This window comes from Colossoma macropomum, unplaced genomic scaffold (genome assembly GCF_904425465.1).
Source record: "Colossoma macropomum unplaced genomic scaffold, Colossoma_macropomum, whole genome shotgun sequence".
NCBI classification, from domain to species: domain Eukaryota; kingdom Metazoa; phylum Chordata; class Actinopteri; order Characiformes; family Serrasalmidae; genus Colossoma; species Colossoma macropomum.
In genome coordinates this window covers 17,651,053-17,674,236 of record NW_023494796.1, presented here as the reverse complement: position 1 = coordinate 17,674,236, position 23,184 = coordinate 17,651,053, and the positions used below count along the sequence as shown (strand labels likewise).

At 38.9% G+C, this 23,184-nt stretch overlaps 1 protein-coding gene across 4 annotated transcripts in view; it reads left to right on the top strand.

The window, feature by feature from the left end:
- The window catches only part of usp53b (ubiquitin specific peptidase 53b), a 49,685-nt gene that overhangs the window by 9,558 nt on the left and 16,943 nt on the right, over positions 1-23,184 (top strand). For all 4 annotated transcript variants that reach the window (XM_036582998.1, XM_036583001.1, XM_036583000.1 and 1 more), the window contains exons 3-10: positions 696-788; positions 2,762-2,896; positions 4,199-4,312; positions 5,394-5,476; positions 6,057-6,162; positions 10,675-10,821; positions 12,601-12,750; positions 14,372-14,540. In XM_036582998.1, the coding sequence (XP_036438891.1) occupies positions 696-788; positions 2,762-2,896; positions 4,199-4,312; positions 5,394-5,476; positions 6,057-6,162; positions 10,675-10,821; positions 12,601-12,750; positions 14,372-14,540 (997 nt within the window). The remainder of the gene's footprint in view (positions 1-695; positions 789-2,761; positions 2,897-4,198; positions 4,313-5,393; positions 5,477-6,056; positions 6,163-10,674; positions 10,822-12,600; positions 12,751-14,371; positions 14,541-23,184) is intronic.

The following is a 23,184-nucleotide window of genomic DNA, read 5'->3' as shown; positions in this document are numbered from 1 at the left end:
GGCCTAAAAAGATGGATGTGCTGGTTTCCTTGGCCAAAAATAATAGGCCTGAACCTCAATCATAGAAAATAATTGCAATTACAATCACAGTCAGAATACTAAGCAGAAGAAATCGCAGTTAAAGATTTTGCCCAGATCTTTCAGTCCTACATCTGAAAGTGTGCTGGGTAAAGACCAGATAAGTAATCATTAGTTACCAACCTTCCTACAATGGGTAGTTCCACCCTGGCCCCACAGTCTTTTTCAGAGGGCCTTTACAAGCTGAATGAGGTTTCAGTTGGAGAAGAACTTTCCAGGTTACAGGAATAATGACCACTGGTTTAAATGGATAATCAGAATAAACAATGCTGCTACGTGTAGCTGGATGCTGACATTTACCATGGAAAAATTTTCATTGGTAATTCTCCATTGACACTGAAATTTAGTCCAAGATTAGGCTTAATCCATGTCTGTGAAATTGGCACATAGACTCAAATTTCTACATTCTCCATTGCTTGCCTGTTAGAGCTATAAATTAAAAATTAGAAGTTAAATCATTTAATTCCCATGCTTCTTATCTTCTCAACAGAAAGTTCTGAATATGAAAGCAACATTATCACAAGCCTACTTTATTACCGGAACCACATCGATGTTACACCCTGCTGTAGGATTGTGAATGTGATACTCAGTTGCACTGAGCCGTTTTGTTCACGTAGGTTCTGTGGCAGCTGGACATCTTCAGGAGGAGTCTGAGGCAGCTGTCTGCCCACTTCTGCCTCGGCGACGCCTGCATCTTCTGTGCTTTAAAGGTCAGTATGTAAACACATACAGCAAGTGACCTGTCACTGATATGGCCTGATGATAGCTTTGAATGCTGTAGACATGATTGAGATTGTGTGTGGTGTTTTTGCTAATTTAGGTCACTCTGTCGTGATATTTTATGATTTGATAGCAAAAGAAAATTAGTCTATTCAATTTCCCCTTACCCCAGATGTAACTGATCAACCAAGACATGTTTGGTGTGTGAAGTTTTCTTCTATAATTTTGCACTGGAGCTATAGTGCTAACGTAGCTAACAAATAATGGAAATTACTTTCATCATGTGGGCTGCGATGCGATTATAAAACGATTCTCGATGCATCTTTTTTTTTTCTATACCACATTCTATTTTCTCACTGTCTGAGGACTTGGTACTTTTAAAACAAAGTATTTGTAATGATCCATAATGAATTTACTTCCAGTGTCTTTTATTAATAAATCAAATGGAAGTGATGTGGTTAGTGAATTAGAAGGCTCTCAATCACTGCTCTTGTTTGGAGCACGAGACGCTGCTGCAACTCATCTGCGATAAAATGCAGTTACGGTGAAATAAGATCCAGTGGTGATGGGTTTCCACGCAGCATGTTACAACTGTCCTACCCGTTTTCTTTAGTGATTTTATAACTTCGGTTTTGGTCTGGTTGTAGAGACGGGAGTGCTGTGTCAGTAAAATATCTTCGAGACGGGGCGTGTGCAACACCGCGCGAAAGCCCTGTTTCGCAACGTGCAGACTGCAGGTCACATAGCAACGATGCGTTATTCGCGTTTATAAGCAGCGCAGTTGGCTTCCTGGTCAGTTAAATCTGCAGCAACAGACAGTCAAACACTAAAAAGTTGCGAAGCTGAAGTCGCTTCTCTTTCAAATTCTCCCGTTCCACCTTAAATGGTGCCACATTTAGGTTACATTCGGCACCTCAGTCAGAATTTAAGGTGGAACGGGAAAATTCGAACAAGAAGCTGGAGAATAAGAAGCGACTTCAGCCTCGGAAAACAGTCGAGCGATGAGAGACATTTTAGAAGAAACTATTGAGCTTTTGAGTAAAAGTTTCCTGAGGGAAAGGGGAGGAAAGCAGCTATAGTTAAAGCTTAAAGCAGAGTAAAGTAAATCTGTGCTCTCTTTATATTGTTTAGCTTATACTAGGACATTAATACATACTGGACATTAAATGTTGTGGCTCCCAAGCTGGTTTGATTTTTGTTGAAAGGACAAAATGGCTCTTCTTATCATTTGGGTTGTGACTCCTGACCTAACCTGGCTTTTAACGCAGAGGGAGCCGGTCGAATTTCACGCTCATCCAGTAGTGTTTTTGTTATGTGCCGCCACAGACTGTCCGGGTGCTGCACTTACCCACTTCCAAGTTCCGCCTTTTACGTTCCGTCAACATTACGTTATAAAATCGGAAATCGTTTTTTGACATTTGTGAATCAATTCAGAATCGTTCACGTCCGCATCGCGATGCATCTAAGAATCTAAAAATCTAAGAATCGATTTTTTTTTCCTGCACCCCTATTCCTTTGTAATATAACATATCGAATGTATTAGTTTGTGAACTGCTAGTTTTTGTCTGCTAGCACCTTCACCTAAAGTAAGACTTTTTTTGTTTCGCTCTCTGTGGTTAAGTCAGTATCTGTCCATTAACTCTTATGGATACTCAAGTATTAAAATTCAGTTAGAATACACATCCCTGGTTTGCACAGTGGTAATTGGTGGAGTGTAGTTCAGCTTCCATTACTTGTTACCTACATTAGCCTCTTAGTTCCAGTGCAAAACTAAAGAAGCAGACTTCAGACATCAAACATGACTCGGGGTAAAATTGGCGGTAAGAGAGAAAACTCTCTAAATTTGAATTCTATCACAATTGTTTCAAAATAATGGTATCATTTAATTTTGAGCAATAGCTGTTTCTCTATTGCTCTGTATCAATAAAACATGCTCTTCTTCTCTTCCCCTGTGTCACTGCAGAGTATCTTCAGTCAGTTCCAGCAGAGTCGGGAGCGGGCATTGCCGTCGGACACCCTGCGGCACGCGCTGGCCGAGACCTTTAAGGATGAACAGCGTTTCCAGCTGGGCCTCATGGACGACGCTGCCGAATGCTTCGTATGTCACCTTATGGCAGACTGAATAGAAATGCTATGCTGCTTTCACATTATTATGAACTTTTAATTTCCAGTTTCTTTTTATTTTTTTAATTGGAGATCTGACACCAGGTACCTGAGAAAAGCCAGAGAAAATCGTTTAGAAAATCTGCGTCCAATGCCCGTGTTGAAAGCACATCTGCGGCTTCATCCGCTGTAATCTGAATCTCCAGGCTAGCTGCTTTGCTCACAGCACGGCTTCACCACGTCTACCAGGCCCGCTAGCCTCTTTTAGTGGCAGACTAAGGAGTAACAGCACACTGCATGCACGGGTTAACTAGTGCTTAATGGACGTGGTCTAACTCGAGGTACAAAGGGCATACATCGTGGCCGATGTTGAGGGCGCTATTTGCAGCCACCCTGGGAAAGCGTTATGTTGACTGCTGTGAGGGATGTCAGGCGCCCAAGCTGAGACGGTATACATTTCCACATTTTAACAGTGCAATGTATTGCGGTGTCGCCATGCCACGCTGAAAGTCGTTCCATTTTTAAAAGAGAAGAAATCTTTAGATTGGGCTGTTTTGAGTTCATTCGTCCAATTACTTTTATGTTGAAGAGCATGAATATGGGTGGAGTGGTGGGTTAAAGCATGTTGCAGTTTGCCTTTATTGATAGCCTATATTTAGCCCCCCCCCCCAAAATTATCCAAATTGCAAAATTAAAAGCTGAATACTTATCCATTGAATGAATGTCCGCATAATTGAAAATTCGGGTCCAAAATGTTTTGCTGTAATATATTCTATTCATGTGTAATTATGTTCAGTCTAGTAAATTCAGTGCATCACTTTTTTCAGTTTACTTGCTTATATTGTTGACATTTTCTGATGGAAACAGTTGCTGTAAATTCACATTTATGAGCCAAAGAGAGCTGAAACTCAGACAACCAGCTTCCGAAGCCTCATGCATTCACTTTGATGCACAATTTTATAATGTGAATCATATATAATATGCTTGGACTGTGTCTTATTAGATTTATGAAGATATTAAATAAATATAGCCTTTATTTTTATTGATGTGAGTAGTCAACTTTAACCACAAACTCTCTCTACCTCTCTGCCCTAAATAGATTTTTGTTTTAAGTGGTATATTTTTTCTTCCTGACCCCGTTATATAATGACAAGATGGGAGTGCTAATAATATCAACAATGATATAAGAAGTAATCGTACTGCTAAGAATAGCTACAATAAATCCATTGTAATTATACTTAGAATAGATGAAGGATCCTTCAGCTTGGTTGTCTGGGCCTCTTTTTCTGGATGACAGGAGAACATCCTGGAGAGGATCCACCTGCACTTGGTGTCCGACTCGGCAGCTGAAATATGCACCTCAAAGTCCTGCATCACACATCAGAAGTTTGCCATGACTCTCTATGAACAGGTACTATGTTTTAGCATGTCCTTTTAGGCCAGTTTTGTCCACCTCTCAATAACATGCTCTGTCATAGTGCTGCACAATATATTGTTTGTGTTTTATTGTCGTGATACTGGCATTTACAATACTGATGCTGCAGAAGGCTGCAGTATGCAAATAAGGCCTCTAACCAATTAGAATGTTTTTACTCTTCGGTGTGAGAAGATTAAACATATCAGGAAACTAGTTTAGAGCTTATAAATGCAAATAAGTCAGTTTGTCTCCAAATAGTCGATGTAAATCTTTATTTTTGCCATTTCATTAGCTACTAGTTAGGCAAGAACCACGTGTTGCCGACCTCTGGTATAGTTTAAATAGATAATATATACACTCATTTGGTTAGAACATGAAGCCACTGCACTCACTGGATCTCGGTGATGAAAATTAGAAACTACAGAAGATGGAAATCACATGATTTTCTTGTTCAGTTTTACTCTGCATTCACATAATGAAGGTAATGTTATTAAATTACTGAAACTAATAAATACATTCTGATGAAGTGTTTTTGCCCACTTATATAGCTAAAAGTAAATGCACTGCATTTTAAATGGAAAAGTCTTTCTTTCTTCTTTTGTTATTGTGCCTTTAAGATATATGTGTGTGTAAATGAGCTCTGTTTGGATTTGTTGCCCTGTATTGTGCCTCATTTAAAAAGCAGTCTGCAGTGAAACACTCCTTATAACATCACTGTGATTGTGCAGAGCTAAACTGTAATGGGATGAATAGACAGATGTCGTGACATCACAAAAACAATGAATTCACAACAGGCTGTTTTTGCAGCTTAGTTTCTTTATATGGACTGCATGGACTGGGAAGTGAATGGTATGCTCTGAATTGTAAACAATGTTTGCATTCTGCATCAAACTCTTTTTTAATACTAAGTGTGCAAATTTAGATTTTCCATGTAACATCTTTTTCTTATAAGGGTGATATAGTTTTTAGCAGGCCATTGAACAGCTTGTCGTTCACAATAAAGTATGTGTAGCATAGAGTATATAAATGCAGTGTTATCAGCTGCTCAGTACTGATCGCAGTGTCTGTTCCGCAGTTTGTGTGCCGGAGTTGCGGAGCGTCGTCGGACCCTCTCCCCTTTACAGAGCTTGTGCACTACGTCTCCACCACGGCCCTCTGGTGAGCCATCATCCACCAGACCATCCACCATCTCCACCTCTTTGGAATGCCTATAAAACATGACATTTACCACAGAAACTTCAGTATAAGAATGCCAAATCCAAACAAACATTCCTCATGTTTTGGACATGTATTGTAGCTCAGTACAGATTAATGCTGAAAAAGCATTTTAAAAGGAATGGTTTGGCAAAAAGAAATCACACATTTTCCACTTATGTCAAATGCAGTCTATCGGCCAAGACATATAAGTTCTATCAACCTTCTTTAGTTTTGCTCTGGGGCTTTGAGGCTAATGTAGCTAACAAGTTTGAAAATGAACACACTGACGTACATTTATTATATGAAAGTTATTTGTATGTATTGTAACAGTGTTTTTCTGAGCTAATAAACATCTACTACACATTTAAACATGTTTATATATAGATAGATAAAGTTTTTTTTCTATAAATTTCACACTGTACTGTATGTCTTGGCTGATCGAGGGACAATTCTTCCCTTTAAACATTACTTGAACATCAGCACATGATGTGAATGGCATTTTTTGACATTTTTTTGGCATTATTTTATGCTCTGTTTGTAGCCAACAAGTGGAGCGCGTGCTGGAGAGAACAGACAGGCTGAGGTCTGATATGTTTGGGGAACTGCTGCAGGCAGCAAACACCATCGGAGACCTCCGCAACTGCCCTGTAGGTCTCCCTCTCTTAACTCTGCTTTCTTCTTCCAATGTATTTGTGAATAAAAAGTGCTTCCACCTGTTCTGATCACACCTTACAGTAGGTGTACCATCACATCTATCTCTATGGACTTCATTGATATTCTGTGTATATAGTAACAATGGCATTTAGTTTTGTTAAAAATTCAAATTCCACAAACACATAAAGATCTGAAAATTAATTAAAAGGAAAAAAATAAGGAATAATGTTCTTCATTGAAGAAAGTGATGCATTTAACTGATTTTATTGTTTCAACCTGAAGAAAAGCTCAGTTTTGTCCCTCAGTTTACTTACTTTCCATGATAATTGTGTTTATTTATATTTATTCATGTGAATGATTAATCAAGTCATTTCAGTGTATCACTTTCTTGCGTGAAAAATAGCCAGTCCTATTATTGGACAACAGCTGCCTTTTACATTGTGTTAAAATTTTACAATAAATGGACCAAAGAAATGCTCCAAAATTGCTTGTGAAAAAATATTTTTTATTGACTTCCAGTATATGTTATAATGAAAAGTTACAATGCCAGAGATAAGAGGTTTTGTTCTGACAGAGATGTTGAGTGTTAATACTTTGGCATCAGCAGAAATGTACACGAAAATATCAGGACTCGGCCTCTGCCCACAATTCCCATATGGAATATTTGCGGATTCCTCCGACAGACAGAAAAGTTCAACATTATTAATCCTGAAAGAGATCATAGCATTACAGAAGCAGCAAAAGAACTGTGCACATCATGTACATATATTAGGAGGACTTATAAATTCCACGCAAGTTATGAGTTACAAGACCGTTAAAAACACTGAGTTCATAAATCTGAGCTTGAATGAAACTGTATTGCAATATGCAGTATTTACATACAGTATACATTACATTGACGTAGCCATCCATGAGATTTTTTTTTAAACAGTGCAAGTGAATGTTTTACACATGTATCACAGCTGCACAGTATATCTTCATCAAATGTTATTGCAGCATTGACTCTTGCAGAAGGTTGAAATATGCAAATGAACACTTACATAAATCATCAAATGTGCTGTGAGTATCTTGAACATCACTGGATGTTACTGTTATGTTTCTTTGGGCATTTTGATGAATGTGGTGATCCAACAGTGCTAAATAATCTTGGTCAACATAGGAGTGGGCAATATGACAATATTTTATCGATACTGTGATAAATCGTGTCACAGTGAGCTTTTCTGAGCGTATCATGGAAATCAGTAGTACTTAAAGCATGATAAAAGTGAATGATCAGCCCTGTTACATTGGATTTAATGCAGTGCAGTTTGTGAAACATTGAATAAAAATATTAAACTTGTAGGGTTATTATCATTATTATTATTATTATTATTATTAGTATTATTATTATTATGTGGCAGTACAAGTAATTGAATCTCAGAAAAACTAAATATTGTGATGCTTGTCATGTATTTTTCTTGAAATGTCATGATATATTTTTGCCCCAGGTCAACGTAATTAACTTTGTAAGAGTGAGATGTGTTTAATGTATTGCAGCAGCTTAAATGCAATATGGTCTTTTGTCCATCTCGTCCAGCCCTATATTTGTGCATTGTTGCAGATGAGATAATGAAGAGTGCAGAATAGGTACAAATAAGTGAGAATATGTATAAATACCGAAATACTAAATGCTTCTTTCTTTGCCTGCAAAACATCTCCATTAATTCAGCTGTGTTCACCTCTTTTTATGTTCATTTGGTCATTAGATAGATGCACCTGAACACCAATGCTGCAACACTGTGTAGGTGCTTAAGACCCAAACATGGTTTATATCTGCTGAATCAGCCTCGAGCCTGTCTTCAACTCAGTGCCAGCGATGACATAACAGCGGGTCATGTGACGGTCTATATTTACTGTAGCTCTCTAGGGGATGACACGTGTTTCCGAGGATATGCCTCGGACATCCGAGCACATGTTTCTGTATTTCACTTGAGCATCACCATTTTCACTTACTGCTGCTTTTCTGTTTTTCATTTACTGTTATTCTATGTGTGGCACAAAACCAGTGGACAATTTGCCATTCAAGCAGCCAATGAAATGAGAATATTTCCTGTAATCAACTAGAAATGTTTTTTTTTTTTATGAGAACAAAATGCAGTCTTTCACTGTCACGGCACATTGTGCCTTTCAGTTTCACAGAAGTAACACAATTTGTAGTAGTTACCAAATGATGGGTCCCAAATCAATAACTGAAGAGGAGCTTAAAGAGTTAAAGTGAGTTTTCTACAAGCTACACAGGACAGAGATCATCTAATCACTTATGCTCTGTAATAGCTGTCCTTAACGCTATAACTCTTTTGGGAAATTTAACACTTCTACTCATAGCTGATCAGTTGATTTTGACAGATGTTAGGCACATAACGGCAGCTGTCCAGTTGTTTTCTGAAAGTTGTCCACTGTGGCAAAGCAGGCCCGCAGCATAAGCTGCCAGTCGTTTGTAGTGGTTATAAATAGAGCGCTGTTGCTCTCTCGTCTCCGTTGGCAACTGCAGGAGACTGGGCTCTGCTGCTTTATTAGTGCGTCTTTTGGACGTGGCCGCTAAACCTGGTTACCTTTCTGGCTGTCAGAGAGTGGATATTTGCAGACTCAGATAGCCAGCAGCAATTATAGACCTGCAGTTTCAGGGCATGATGCACCCGCTAACGTCTTTCGTTAACTCTTGTTGTGCTAGCGTAACACCGAAGTAGCCAGTGTTGTGCTAGCAAACAGCTAGCTAGCCTATCATTTAACTGTTCAGTAAACTTTTACATGACGCACCTTAAAAAAGCAAACTTATGACAGGTAATGTTATATTAGTTAGCGTTGTGCTAGTATTACAGTTAGCTAGTATAATGTTTTACAGTCAAGTAAGCTACTACTTAATGACTTCTCATTCTTAAGTAGAAGTTACATGTGACATTTGAATGTTATACTAGCTATTATACAACAGTTAGTTCCAGCCACGCAAGCTGATTGGTTGAGAAGCGTTCTAACCGTGCTGCTATTTCGCCATAACATCATGTTTTTTTCCCCAAATACTGTATCACTCCACTGAGACGCTGTTGCTAAGCGACAACTTTGACAACTGTAGGAGACGTTTTTACTTCTTACTTTGTGCACTAACAGAAAGCGGTTACTTTTAAGATCACATTTGACCGACAGCCGATTTGGTCAGACTCTGAAGATGAGACTACACTAAATTCCCAAACTGTCATCACCACCAAGCAAGCTTTTCAGTTGGCAGCTGTGGCAGAAGAACACCTAAACAACCTGGAATTAGCCAGAAATGAACCAAATACCATTCGTCAAACAAAATGGGCTGTAAGATGCTTTACAGACTGGCTGGAACAAAACAACATTAATATTGATCTAGCAAAAATTGACAAAACTGAACTAAACTTGATACTGCGGCAGTTTTATGCTGTTAGATAGTTTGATTTGGTCAGACTTTCAGAATTTAGTGTAAGGAGCTGAACAAAGAACTTCTGGCTGTGCAGCGAGTGAGCGGAGTTCGTTACTCTGACGTAGCAACAAGCTGCTTGTTAAGGAAGGAACTGCTAACATTAAAAATTAAATGCCACGTTCATGGCCCAATTTATTTATTTCTTACTTTATTTAACTGTTGTATAAAAGCAGTAGAACACTCAAGGTCATGTGTTACTGTGACCAAATCACAGCCGTGATGTTATTTCGCGATAACACACTCCCTCTCATGTTCTATTGCTTAAGTGTGGTGGCAGCATATCAGTTAGCTAGTGCAACATTTTACAGACAAGTACATTTCTTAGCTTAGAATAACTGAACACTCTTGAGTAGAAGTTAACTTGCGACTGTTAAATGTTATACCAGCCAGTGTTGTGCTATGTTGTGCTAGCATAACAGCTAGGATAACATTTAACTATCCAGTAAACTTCTGCTTCAGATAATTTGACTCATTTGAGTCATTCTAAGTTAATTCCACATTTTCGCCTTTTGTATTTAAGGGTAGTGTTTTACAAACCTAGTTAATAACTATGTTACGTAACTTACCTTGGTGTAGCTAGCTAGCTAATAACTTGGCTAGTAACTCTATTTGTAACCACTAGGAGTCTGTTTTTCTCTCTTGCCCTTTCTCTTTCTTTCTTTCTTTCTTTCTTTCTTTGCTTTCTTCTTCTGTCCTCTGCCTTCTCAGTGGTACTGGTACTGCAGAAAAGCATTTAATTGTTCACTTGTTTTTAATTTTTTTCTAGTGTCGGGCATTTTCCCTTAATCACTTATATACCTCCCTTTTTGCCTCATTGCTGCAAGTGTAGAACAACTTGAGAAATGAGTGAGGGTGGCAAATTTTGGTGTCCTTGTGTCTTACAGTGTCCTTATAAGACCATGAAGCTGGAGGTTTTGACAAAAACAAATGAGGCGTAGGTGTCATGATGAAAACCTTGACCTTTCCTTCAGTTTGTTTCGTCTGGTGTTAATCCTAAACACACCCTTTTCCTCCTGGTTCTCAGAGCAACTGTGGGCAGAGTATTAAGATCCGCCGTGTTCTGATGAACTGCCCTGAGATCGTCACCATCGGCTTTGTGTGGGACGCAGAACAGTCTGACCTGACCGAAGACGTCATCCGCTCACTCGGACCACACCTTAATCTTTCAGGGGTACGGCCCATTCACCACATCCACCTTACATTACAATAAACATTTCTGTTTAGACCTGAAAGAAACATATTAAAGGAATAGTTTGGAGAGAAATCTGTTATCCAAATTTTCTTTTTTATCCAGACGTAGTCAATCATCCAAGACACATTTGGTTATTAGTTGTACTACTTATTAGCTACATTAGCCCTGTAGTTGGCCAAACATGTCTAAGTGGGTGAACTCCATTTGGGGTAAGACCAAAATGGTGTAAATTTGATTATTCCGTTTCTTTCGACACTCGCATGTAGACCTAAATGGATAGCGTTAACACTGATGTTAATGATTTGCCAGTGACTCTGATTAGCATTCCTCCATTTGTTAGCAATGGTTAGAGATGGATAGGTATGAAACTCTACATGGCAGCTCAGATATCTGGATGTAGTTTATAGCTTTGTGTTTTATGAAACAGGTCTGTTTGACCTCTGCATTGTAGTCGGCAGCCTCTGAAGTGCCTGTAGCCTATAGCATATATTTTTTCAGGTCACTACATCAAAACAGCTCTTGCTATATGTCCTCTGGTCAGATAATAGACCTTGGCACATTCATGACACAGCCATGCACGCTGTGACATTTCTTCCCCTGCTGAAGGCAGTTCTTCTTCTGTTCTTGTCACAATGTAATGGTTGCACTCGAGGCAGCATAGCCATTATGGTTGCTAAACAGTAAGTTTCAATTATTAATGATTGATTTTATAGTTAATCACACATGCACTCTACATGACATTCTCTCTCTCTGCTCGCTCTGTGTAAGTGCAAAATGTATGACCCTTGAGATTAATCTGTAGCTGTAGAATGTGTTGGTACTAGCTAAGGAGCTGACCATACTCTGCTCCCATTTGAATATAAATTACAGCTCTGTTGCTTCAGCTAGAGACCAGCTAGGTGATAGCATGACAGTTGGGAATTGTTTATGGCCCTGGAGCTTCAGGTTTGCACGCACACTTAAGATACCAGATATGAGATGCCCACTTGACCATAAATGTATTCCTTTCCTTCTCATTTATTTTGCATGTGTTAATACTCTTTATATTCAAATCAGAGTTAAGTATAGTCAGTTGATTCTACCTTTTTAGTACTTTGTTAACCAGTGAAAATGGACCAGCACCCTTTTGGGGACTATTTAACCTCCTGTAATCCTTATTTCAAGCAGTGATGCTTATGCTTTCGCCAAGAGGCCTCTTCCTGGTCAAAATACTTTAATAAACATATTACTTGGGAATTTGAATTGTATTTAACATATTTTATATGTATTAGAAACTGCAATGACAACATGCCATATAGATAGAGATTTCCTGTATGATGCCATATAGATAATTCATTTTGACCTTTTTGCACAACACATATGCAAATGAAAATATTTTCAGGATGCAGAATGTGGCTTCAGACTTGTGCCCTTCAAAATCTTAAGTTAGCAAAACACTTATGTCACCAGTGCTAGCATAATATATAGGTAGCTATCGAGTATAACTTTTAGCTGTCTGTTCGCTACCTGTCTCGCTGTCTCTACTTAAGAAAGTTTGACACATCTGAGCTTTTCTGACTCTAAATGGTCTGTTTTTCTTTGTTTTTAACGGTAGAAACAAACATGCACACAATGACATTTCTTAGCCTGCAGCTATTCTTCTTACCCTGTCATACTGTAACAGACCTGCACAACATAGACAAGTTAAAACTCATTATCATTCCATAAATTTGAAGTCTTGTCTTCCCTCAGACTGTCTTCTGTCTTCTGTTCCTCTAGCTCTTCTACCGAGTCACTGATGAAAATGCCAAAAAAAGAGATCTTCACCTGGTGGGCATGATCTGCTACTCCAGCCGCCATTACCTAGCCTTCGCCTATCACAGCAAGTCTTCCAAATGGGTCTTTTTCGATGATGCCACAGTAAAAGAGGTCATTATATCAATTAAGCATGAATCCTTGCATTATTTCAGTTTGTAGTCAATCAGTCAAGACATACTTTTTTTTGGACTGGAGTTATAAGGGCAATGTGGCTAACAAGCAGTGGAAGCTAATATTGCACCAGTTAGCGTCATGCTACTGTATGTGTAAATGATGTGCTTTCTGACACTGTATGGCATATTGTTATCTCTACAAATGAGCAGAAAATGACCATTTGCTATCCTTGTCTTCATTGGTTACTCTTGCTACATCTTTCAAAACCCGCCAAAAGAGTGCTCAAAGGCAGGGTAGATTTTTTACTTTGTGAATTTTTTAAGTTTGGAAAGCTTGTCAGATGTGCCTGGGCCCTGTTACAGTTGCTTAGCCACAATTAGACACTCTGTATTTATAAGGGGGGTTTTGCAAAAGATCAATTATGCCATATAGCTAAAAACAATAGTAGCAGTCATCTTGAAGCCTGAATTTTGTGTGGACTATTTTACAGACAAAACTGTTGTTAGTGACATTAGCCTACTGCAGAACTAAAGAAATCATTATGATCCATAATGAATTTGCTTCCAGTATCTTTTATTAATAAATCAAATGGAAGTGATGTGGCAAATGAACTGGAAGGCTCTCATTCACTGCTCTGGTTTGGAGCACGTGAGACGCTGCTGCCACTCATCTGCGATAAAATGCTCAGTTATGGTGAAATAAGATCCAGTGGTAACGGATGTCCACGCAGCACACGATGGGATGTGTGCAACATAGCATGAAAGCCCTGTTTCGCAACGACTGAGAATTGGTGTGCAGACTGCAGGTCACTTTGAAATGATGCGTTATTCGCCTTTATAAGCAGCGCATTTGGTTTCCTGGTACGTTAAATCTGCAATGAGAGACTGTGACATACTAAACAGTTGCGAAGATGAAGTCGCTTCTCTTTGGAATTGTGCAGCAGCTAAATTCGGCGCCTGAGTCAGAATTTAAGGTGGAACAGGAAAATTTGAACAAGAAGCTGGAGAATGAGAAGCGACTTCAGCCTCATAAAACAGTCGAACGCTGAGAGACATTTTACAATAAGCCGATCTACTTTTGAGGAAAAGTTTTCTGGCGGAAAGGGGAGGAAAGCGGCTATAGCTGAAGGTTAAAGTAGAGCAAAGTAAATCTGCGCTCGCGTTTATATTTTTAGCCTATACTAGGACCTTAACACATACTGAGACATACTGGACATCAAATGTTGTGGCTCCCAATGTGGTTTGATTTTTGTTGAAAGGACAAAATGTCTCTTCTTAACATATGTGTTGTGACTCCTGACCTAACCTGGCTTTTAACGCAGAGGCTGCCGGTCGGATTTCTCACTCATCCATTAGTGTTTTTGTTATGTGCCGCCACAGACTGTCTGGGCGCTGCACTTACCCACTTCCAAGTTCCGCCTTTTGCGTTGCATCAACATCACGTTATAAATTAAATATTTAGAAAATCGATTTTTGACCTTTGTGAATCGATTTCAGAATCGTTCACGTCCGCATCTAAGAATCGATTTTTTCCCGCACCCCTAATATTTACACTGATTTATTACTAAAGCAATGTTTTCTGTGTAATTTTAAAAGCTGCTCCACTTGGTTCTGTCTAGATTGGTTCCAAATGGAAAGACGTAGCATCCAAATGTATCCGGGGTCATTTCCAACCGCTGCTTCTGTTCTATGCCAACCCGGATGGTACTGCTGTATCCAATGAGGATGCCCCCCGACAAACCACCATGTGGTCCCAATACAAGTCTCCCCTCAATGGGGAGGGCACAGGTAAGAGTACCCAGCTTTTACACTGCCTGTCGAATGCTTGGGGACACCTTCTCTTCTTTTTTTTATATACGTAATGTTTGATTTTTACTTTGATTACTTTTCAATTAATGGGAACCAGTCATGCTGTCAAACAGATGCTCAATCCTGATCATCTTTAGAACAAGATTATGACATTTTGCGATATAGTTCAAAATATATTGAACTGTTTTATTCCAGAATCTGTAAAGCTTGATTCCTACATCTTCCAGAGGTCCTTGTACTGTTTCACTTTCTGGGGGCGTGGCTATATCGGCTCTGCACTAGCATGTCCACGCCCCCTCATCTACTACAATTCAGTTAGCATTGCGACTTCAGTAAGGATGTTTTCTGTGGAATTAGCAAACGTGCGAACGAGAGCCAGAAGAAAAGCCAGTCTTTACTGCACACTGCTGAAAGACTGTGAAAGTTGCTGCTGCTATAAATAACAGCGATGAAGCGCATCATTTGTTCAGAGAACTAAAACACTTCAAGACAGAAGATTTTAAGAAGGATATCAAGAAGTTGGACTTTTGAACCAGCGTCAATTCCAGACTGGAACTCAGTATTTCCATGGATGCTCGAAAGAAAGAGAAAACCTGAGGTAAGCTGTCGGTAATAACTGAGCTAACACTGCTTTAGCTGCTAGAAAGTGTGCTTGTTTGATAGAATTACGGCTCAGCAAAGCTACCTGAAATATATTGAGGGAAATCCATGTTGCATTCATACGCTGATTTCACAGACTTCTGCAGCTGTCGTTGTCTCTTTTCTAGGGCTTCCAACATGAACTTAGGATAAAATTGTATGGTTTTATGGTAGTTCTGGATCAACTCTGAAAATGTGAAAGTGTTGCCATATAAAAATATACATGTAGTCAACTCCAAATGCTGAGCGATTGAGTGTAAGTTTGGAGGGGTTGAATCAGTGAGCAGTGTATAGACTGTGCATGTCATGTCACCTTGGTGATTTTTTGGGAGCTGAGACCTCTCTGGTTGATACATGACCAGAGATGTCACTGGTCCAGTTTTACAGCACTCATCTTCATGTTAATCAAGGTGTACAGCTTGAAATGAAGGGCAGGTTTTTCTCTAAGTAATGATTTGACTGTTTTCTAAACAGTTTGCTAAAAGCCCGAAGGCGATTTAAACCTCTGAGAGTCCTAATGAGTGCTGACATCTAAACAAGGGGATAGATTATGTGGGATTTGACAGTATTAATAAGGTATGACTTTTGTCAGTTGTTCCTTCTGCTTTGTAGTTTTTACAGAGTAAAAAAAAGATTTTTTTAATGTGATATTTTTGCAAATGAAGAAATTCTTATTTGTATTATATTTGTTTTTTTCCAAACTTTTGATGGCCAGTGTGCCTAGATACAGGTTAACACTAACCAAGCTGTTTATTGATTTGGCTGTAATTGCTATTGATCTGTTTCATTTTCTCTTCATAAATGGCCATAAAGCCACTCTGTTTTGTTTGTGAAGTCGTTTGTGTTGATTGATATGATCCGTATGCAATTAAAGCCACACTGCTTGTTTTGTGAAGCTGTTTTGTGTCAAATGATACAATCAGTATGCAGTTACTCTGGGGGACAAACGAGAAATCTTTTCACTTCTTTATGAGCTCAGTGTAACTGCTGCATCCTCCATGAAAGTGGGTCAAGTAAGACTTGTTTAAAAAACGTAAGCTATAAATGAACCATTTGCCGTTTTAAATTGTGATGAAAATTAAGTATAAATGATGCATCCAGGCCTATGAATTTGTTTCCAAGGGAAGAAATATACCTGCAGAGAGTTGTTTCCACTTTACAACAGACCGAGTGATGTGGGTGCGTCTTGTATTCCTTTTAATCTGTCTCATAAATTCACGAATGACACGGAACAAACAGGACAAATATAGCAGCATTGTTTTAGGATGACTTTAAAACCCAAGAGACTTGTCCAAGACGGCTTGTTCAGCTGGTCCACAGTCTCAGAATAGCATGGATTCAGGCAGTGCACAGTTAAATAAGCATTTTAACAGCACATATTGGTATTATGGTACACTGTGTGTGTAAACTTATCCAGACAGCCTGTCGAATTAGTGAATTCAGCTACTTTAAGGTGCACCCATTGCTGACACAAGTGTTCGATGTCACATCCACTGCTTGTATAATCTAAAAGCACTGCCAATAGAATGCCTCCTATCAATACCCTTGACTTCAGAAGAAGCATTGAATGAGCAGGTTTCAGCAAACCTTTGGATATTATGTATGTTTAACAGGCAGCAGCATCTATTAATGTGTTCCAATAGAATATTTGTTCATTTCATCCTGTCTAAAGCATACAGAGCTCTGTACCGGTGTCAATACCTAGTGCATGTGCCTTACATACTGTGGATATTTTGTGCTATAGATGCCTGAACGTGGAGCAAGTGTAACACCGGCACCCCCGCTTTTATGCTTTTTATGCCCCACGTTTTATTCAAATAAAAATGACTTGTAGTGTAAATAAATGCATGAGTGTGGGTTTATCAAATACAAATACACTTCTTTGTAATTTACATTTTTTTTAAAGACTTGTCAACAGAACTATGTGGCAAATAAGTGAAAACAGCTAGCTGTCATCCTGTTAATGTTGATTTAGCAAGATAGCTAGATTGATACACTAAATGCAGTGTTTGGCGTTAGCAATGTTAGTTAGCTGTTGTTAGCTAGTTTTTACTTGCATTTTTTATGATTATTAATTAGTCATCAAAAAAAAAAAGTTTTATTTATATAGCGCTTTCCAAAGCTCAAGGTCGCTTTACAGATCTTCCAAATGAGGCCAGCAGAAAAGTAGCAAATGCTAATAATTATTATTCTAGTTACAGCAAATCTTTTCTTACAGTCAGTTCCAACAGAATTTCAATTAAGTTCTAGTTAAAGGTAGTGCCTCAAGCCTTGACTCATCATTAAGTAAACAGAAATTCAGTGCTAGCACAGCAAACCTAGGCTAATTTTTATTAAGCTTAGCAGGCCTTGCCTTTCTGTTAACAGAAATTCAGCTATTCTAGTTCAACATAGCACAGCAAGCCTTGACTTACTGTTAACTTGACTGAAATTCTGTTCAGTTCTAGTTTAACTTAGCACAGCAGGCCTTGGCTTTCTGTAAACTAAATAGAAATTCAGATATGTTCTAGTTCAGCTTAGCACACCAAGCTAGCACAGCTAGCCTTGACTTTTTGTTAAGGGAAATTCTGCTAAGTTTTAGTTATTAGTTAACACCCCCCCATCCCCCCCACCCGCCCCGGATTGCTGTCCCACCACCACACAGATTCAGACGCTTGTGTATTCTCATACAGTTTGTGTCTGTATATTGTATATACTTGATATTTATATTCTGTGCTGTGCTTTTATGTAAGCGCTAGTTTCAGCAACACAAGCTCCTCATACATGCAAGTGTACTTGGCCAATAACATGATTCTGAATCAGATTATAAAAGACAGACGAGCGTTTAAAGAGCAGCAGGACGTTATATAAGTTAGAGTTTCGGCCATGTTCCATTTGGTGCTCTGACTTTTTTCTGCACAAATCCCCTTTTTCCTCCCTCTTTACCTCGAGCATTCGTTCGCTGGATGGATGCGTGGCTCTGAACTTCACTGAGGACAGAGATTATCACCCACACACTAGCCCTCTCTCACTCGCTCTCTCTCTCTCTCTGTCTCCCTCTCATCTGTCACTTACGCTCTTTCTCATACCCTTTCTCTTTTATTCAGCATCTCTTCTCTCTCTGTTTCTTTCTATCATTCTCTCTCTTTTGTTTTTTCTCTCTCTCTTTCTCTCTATCCTAATCCTTACCGCCGGGCCTAGCACTGCGTACTCCCCTCTCTCTCTGTCTGAATTTTCCTTCTATCCTCAGTCCCATCCCGCATTTCTTCTGCTTTGAGCACAAAACAACTCGCTAAAATGGACATTCTCCCTCGAGTCGCGTACCCACAGTCCTCCTTGGCCATGGGAGGCCATCGCTATTTCTCTATGGGTCTCTGTAAGTACTCGCATCTTTAGCTGGTTTTTGGTTCTATTAAACCTTTAAACTGCAGGCATATTATTCAGTTATGAATCTGAAGATCTGTTCATCAGTGACAGTGATGAATTATTCTATTATTCTATAACTAGTGATTATGAATTATTCTATAACTCCTACAAACTAATATCTAATGTATGTAGTAGGGCTGAACAATATTGGGGGCCAAAGTCACATTGCAGACTTTTGTGATAATTATGAAATTTTGATTTAAATGTGTCTATCAGTCATATGAATCAAGTATACTGTATTAACATAAGAATTTGGGAACAGAACTAAACTGAAAGACAAAGTTGTGTTGATGTAACATGTTTTATTTATGTAAAACTGATAAATGCATTTGAATCAGGCAGAATCAAAAAAACACTCTTTTGTTACTCTAGCAATTGAAAGTGCATGTGTAGAGGGGGAACTGAATACTTTGGCTAAGGCTGCACGTAGGTGTAAAGTTCACTGCCATGTACTGTACATGTTATGACTCGTAGCATATCAAAACACAGTGGTGAATAAGTAAAGTGGCATGGACCAAAATAATTTCCTTTTTATGAAAAAGCTTTCATGAATCAAAATATGGATGGTAGAAACGACTGAGGCCATCTCATTCTTCTGGAAGCCTCATGTCTGAAGCTGAAGTTTTGAAGTTTGAAACAAACTTTTTTGAACATTCCAGTCGTGTGAAAAACCAGGTTTGAAAACATAGAATCGATCAGAGCCATTGATTGTTTCTGCCTAAATGGTAGGGGTAAGCGACATGGCAACAAACATTATGATACTTCCAGACATTTTCAGGATGCACAATATGCATCACGATAATTCATTTTTCTGAGGTTTAATAAGTTTGAAAAACACTAGTAATGCCACATTTAAACAATAGGGCCCATCACTACAGTAGACTGTGGAAAACATTGTGATTTGTTATAAGATGCATTTGCATATTGTAGCCTTCTGCAATATCAGTACTGTAAAAGCCACATGAACCCTGACAAGAGCAATACCGGCCCCCCAAAACAATCTTCTGACAGAGGAGTTATGTCATGGGCGCTTCTGAAGGGCAAAAATAAAATTATTTTATTATTTTCGTCATGTAGAACCAGAGCTTTCGGTGTGCTACCATATTTTCTATCACTGTATAAAATGTGTACAAGCCCCTCTTCTTGTTCTTTTTCTGAGCGCGTTTCTCTTCATTAAGAGCTTATTATTGTTTTCTTTAATTGCAGAAACAGTAAAGCACAACTGATTTGTTTTTCTTCTTCAAAAAGTTAGTTTTTTGACACAAACTGGACAAAAATCTCAAAATATTCAGTTTTATTAGAACACATTTGTACATATATAAATGCAACTACAGCACTGAGAAATTGTGTTGTTAATGGAGTAGATAAATAGTAGATGCACTCTTAGCAAAAAGGTTTCTATATAGTAAAAAAAGTGTTAATTGGCTTGTAACAATAGTGGAACACTTTTTGGTGCTATATAGAACCTTTTTTTTTCAAAAAAGATGCTGTGTAGAACCATCTATGGCACATTCTCCATCAATCTGAACAGCCTTTTCATGATGCAAAGAACCTTTAAATCATGCAAATGGTTCTGTAAGTGTTCATGGTTCTATATAGAACCATTTTCTTGACTAAAGAACCATCTTTTTTAAAAGTGTAGAACAAATTGGATGACATTGTGCAGCCCTAAATAACACTAATGTAAAAGGTTTGTAGAAATGAAAGGATGTTAGAGAGTCTAAGTTTAACAACTCAAATTAGCAGTTATTGGTTGTCAGTGATGGTGACCTTTGATTGACCTTGACGATGGGAGCGTTCAGCCTTTACCAATTGTTTTCCACTCTTACGGATGCCGTGTTACCATCAGCAGTATTCCAAAGATGTGGTAAAACTCAAAAAGTATGGCTGCACAATAAATAATTTGTAACAGTTATAATGATATTGGCCTTTGCAGTAGTGAGGCTACAATATGCAAATGAGCCTCTAACTAATCAGTATCTTCTGTACTGTGTTTTACTTCTGTGGGTGTTTTTATGGATAAAAGTATTCATGTAACCCAACAAAAGTAAATAATCATTTCTTTGACCATGTTAGGTTACCGATTCACCAAAATACTGCAAGGTGTAATCACAATACTTGTGTTTTGTCCATCTTGTGCAGCCCTACCCCAAATAAATCTCCCTTACAGAGGTATATTTTAACCCAGCTGGTCTCTTTAGATCTTTTGTTGTGGTTAAGCCTCTGGTGTTCTCAGAAACATCTTAAAATCTGCTGCGACTGGACCCGTGCCTTCGGTACTTTTTCGAATGGATATTTAATGGGCGTGCAGCGCCAGCTTTGTTACTCACGCTTTGCTGAGCTCGCTGCTTCAGCGCAGCAGCAGCACACTCGCTTGGCATTGCGCTTTTTTTCTGCTGAGCAGAGGCACTGGCAGGCACTCTGAAGCGCCTCTACGGCCTGCTCACACGCCAGCGGTTTATCAAAGTGAAAATGCTTTTTTTTTCCCGCTCCCTCCTCCTTTCTTCATCCTCAGATGCCCTCCATGGAGTTTAAAACGATAGTTTATTGAAAAATTCAATTTAGGTTTTTTTCCCTCTTACTGCAAATGTAGTCGATCAGCCAAGACGTGGGCTGGACGTTAGGGAACCAGCCTTGTGACCGGAAGGTCGCCGGTTAGATCGCCTCAGTTGACAGTACGTGACTGAAGTACCCTTGAGCAAGGCACCTAACCCCCAATTGCTCCCCGGGCGCCATGGATAGGGCTGCTCACCGCCCAGGGGCAAGTGTGCTCACTGCCCCCTAGTGTGTGTGTGTGTTCACTAGTATGCATTTATGTGGGTATTTCACTGCACGGGTGGGTTAAATACAGATGTCTAATTCCTCTATGTGCAAACACAGTAGGCTAATGGTTCTGAAATGATTGGTGTATCTTATGTACACAGTGTTATCTTTGTGCAAACTGCAGGCCTAAATCATTACACGCTTGCTACAAATAGTGTTAACATGTTAACAAACTGTGAAATGGACTAAAGTATGGGCAATATTGAGGCTTCCAGATGTTACAGCTGCTACTGTTTTTATGCTGTGACGTGTTCTTCTGTTTATTTTTGTGGTTAACAGTGTTTCATACATCATCAGAAACCACATACAGTTACGCTCAAAAGTTTTAATTCGCTGTTTACACATTTATAATCACTGTTTTCAAGAATATGAATGCAGTTTGGTTTCAGATGAGTGTATAAAATGATCCTTGTCTTGTGCAATTTCACAAGTTTCAGATACTTAGGACAGTAGGAAGCTGCAAATAAAGATTAAGAAATGTTAGCTATGTCCAGAATAATGCAAGAAAACAGAGCTGTAGGACATTTTTAGGTGACTAAAATAGCTGTAGATCGTGAAGTTAGTAATAGAGGTCATATCCACAGTTCATCATATTTCAAAAGTATTCAGTTATTGTTCTCAGAATTCTTGAAATATTAAATAAAACATCCAAAACTTTTGGCAAATAGCTTGTAATTTTTAAATTCACATTGTTCATTGTAGAGGAGCTTGTCGAGCATGCCAGTGGTGATAGGAACGAGGGGTCATGATATCTGCAACACAAATATAGCCATTTTATTTATTATCCAGTGAACCTACATGTGTCTTCTGAGTTTCATATGTAATGCTGATGATAAAATTATGGTAATGCATGTAAGTCTCCACCCAGCATAAATTTAAAAAATACACCTTGGCAAAGACATTCTTAAAATTATTATAAAGCAATTTTACAGTTATCAGGCAGTTTCATGTGATAATGTTCTGTGAGGGAGCTTTTAGAAGAAGACGTCTGGTTCTTATCACCGCCACAGTGAACAAGTCTGACTTGGCAAACCACTCTGAATGACTTTGTTTAGATCTTAACCATTGAATCCCCCTCTAAGCGTGCAGTGTGCACCATGCTAATTGGTGGGAACATAAGCTTCCGTTAATTGTTAGCTAAATTAGTACAAAACCTAAAGCAGCAAACTTCAGACGCCAGACATTCCATGGTTGATTGACTACATTTGGGGTAAGGGGAAATTATGTAAATGAAATTTTGTGCCAAACTATTCCTTTAAAAGCAAATCCATCCGTCAGGCTTTGCCTCAGGCAGGCTCGTTGCCTGTCAGCAAGAGTGTAAACATAGAAGTGCGAAGGCTGATGAAGTGCAGCTCATCGCAGGGGTTACTTTTGTGCATCATGAACGAGTTTGTCACAGAAACGTCACCGAGGCATGTTGAGATAAAGTAATGGAAGAAGAACGGAGGGGGAAAAAGAGTCATTTGGGCAGATGTGAGGGGGATTTGTCTAAATGTAACAGGAGCAGGTCAACGGTGAACATGGTGTACCTGCCAAGTGCAGGCCAGCTGTTGGGGGAAAAAATCTCTTTTTCCACGCATGGAATAATCTGGTAATTTTATGTGTAGTTCACGGCTGTTGGAGAGATATTTATGGTCAAATTTGAATTTATGTACCCTTTTGTTTTATATTAGTTGTCTGTTTCTGTTGGATTTCTGGTTTATGCCTCTTTTAAGTTCTCTTTTGGCTGATTTTATGGTTGCCTTTTATGGAAGTT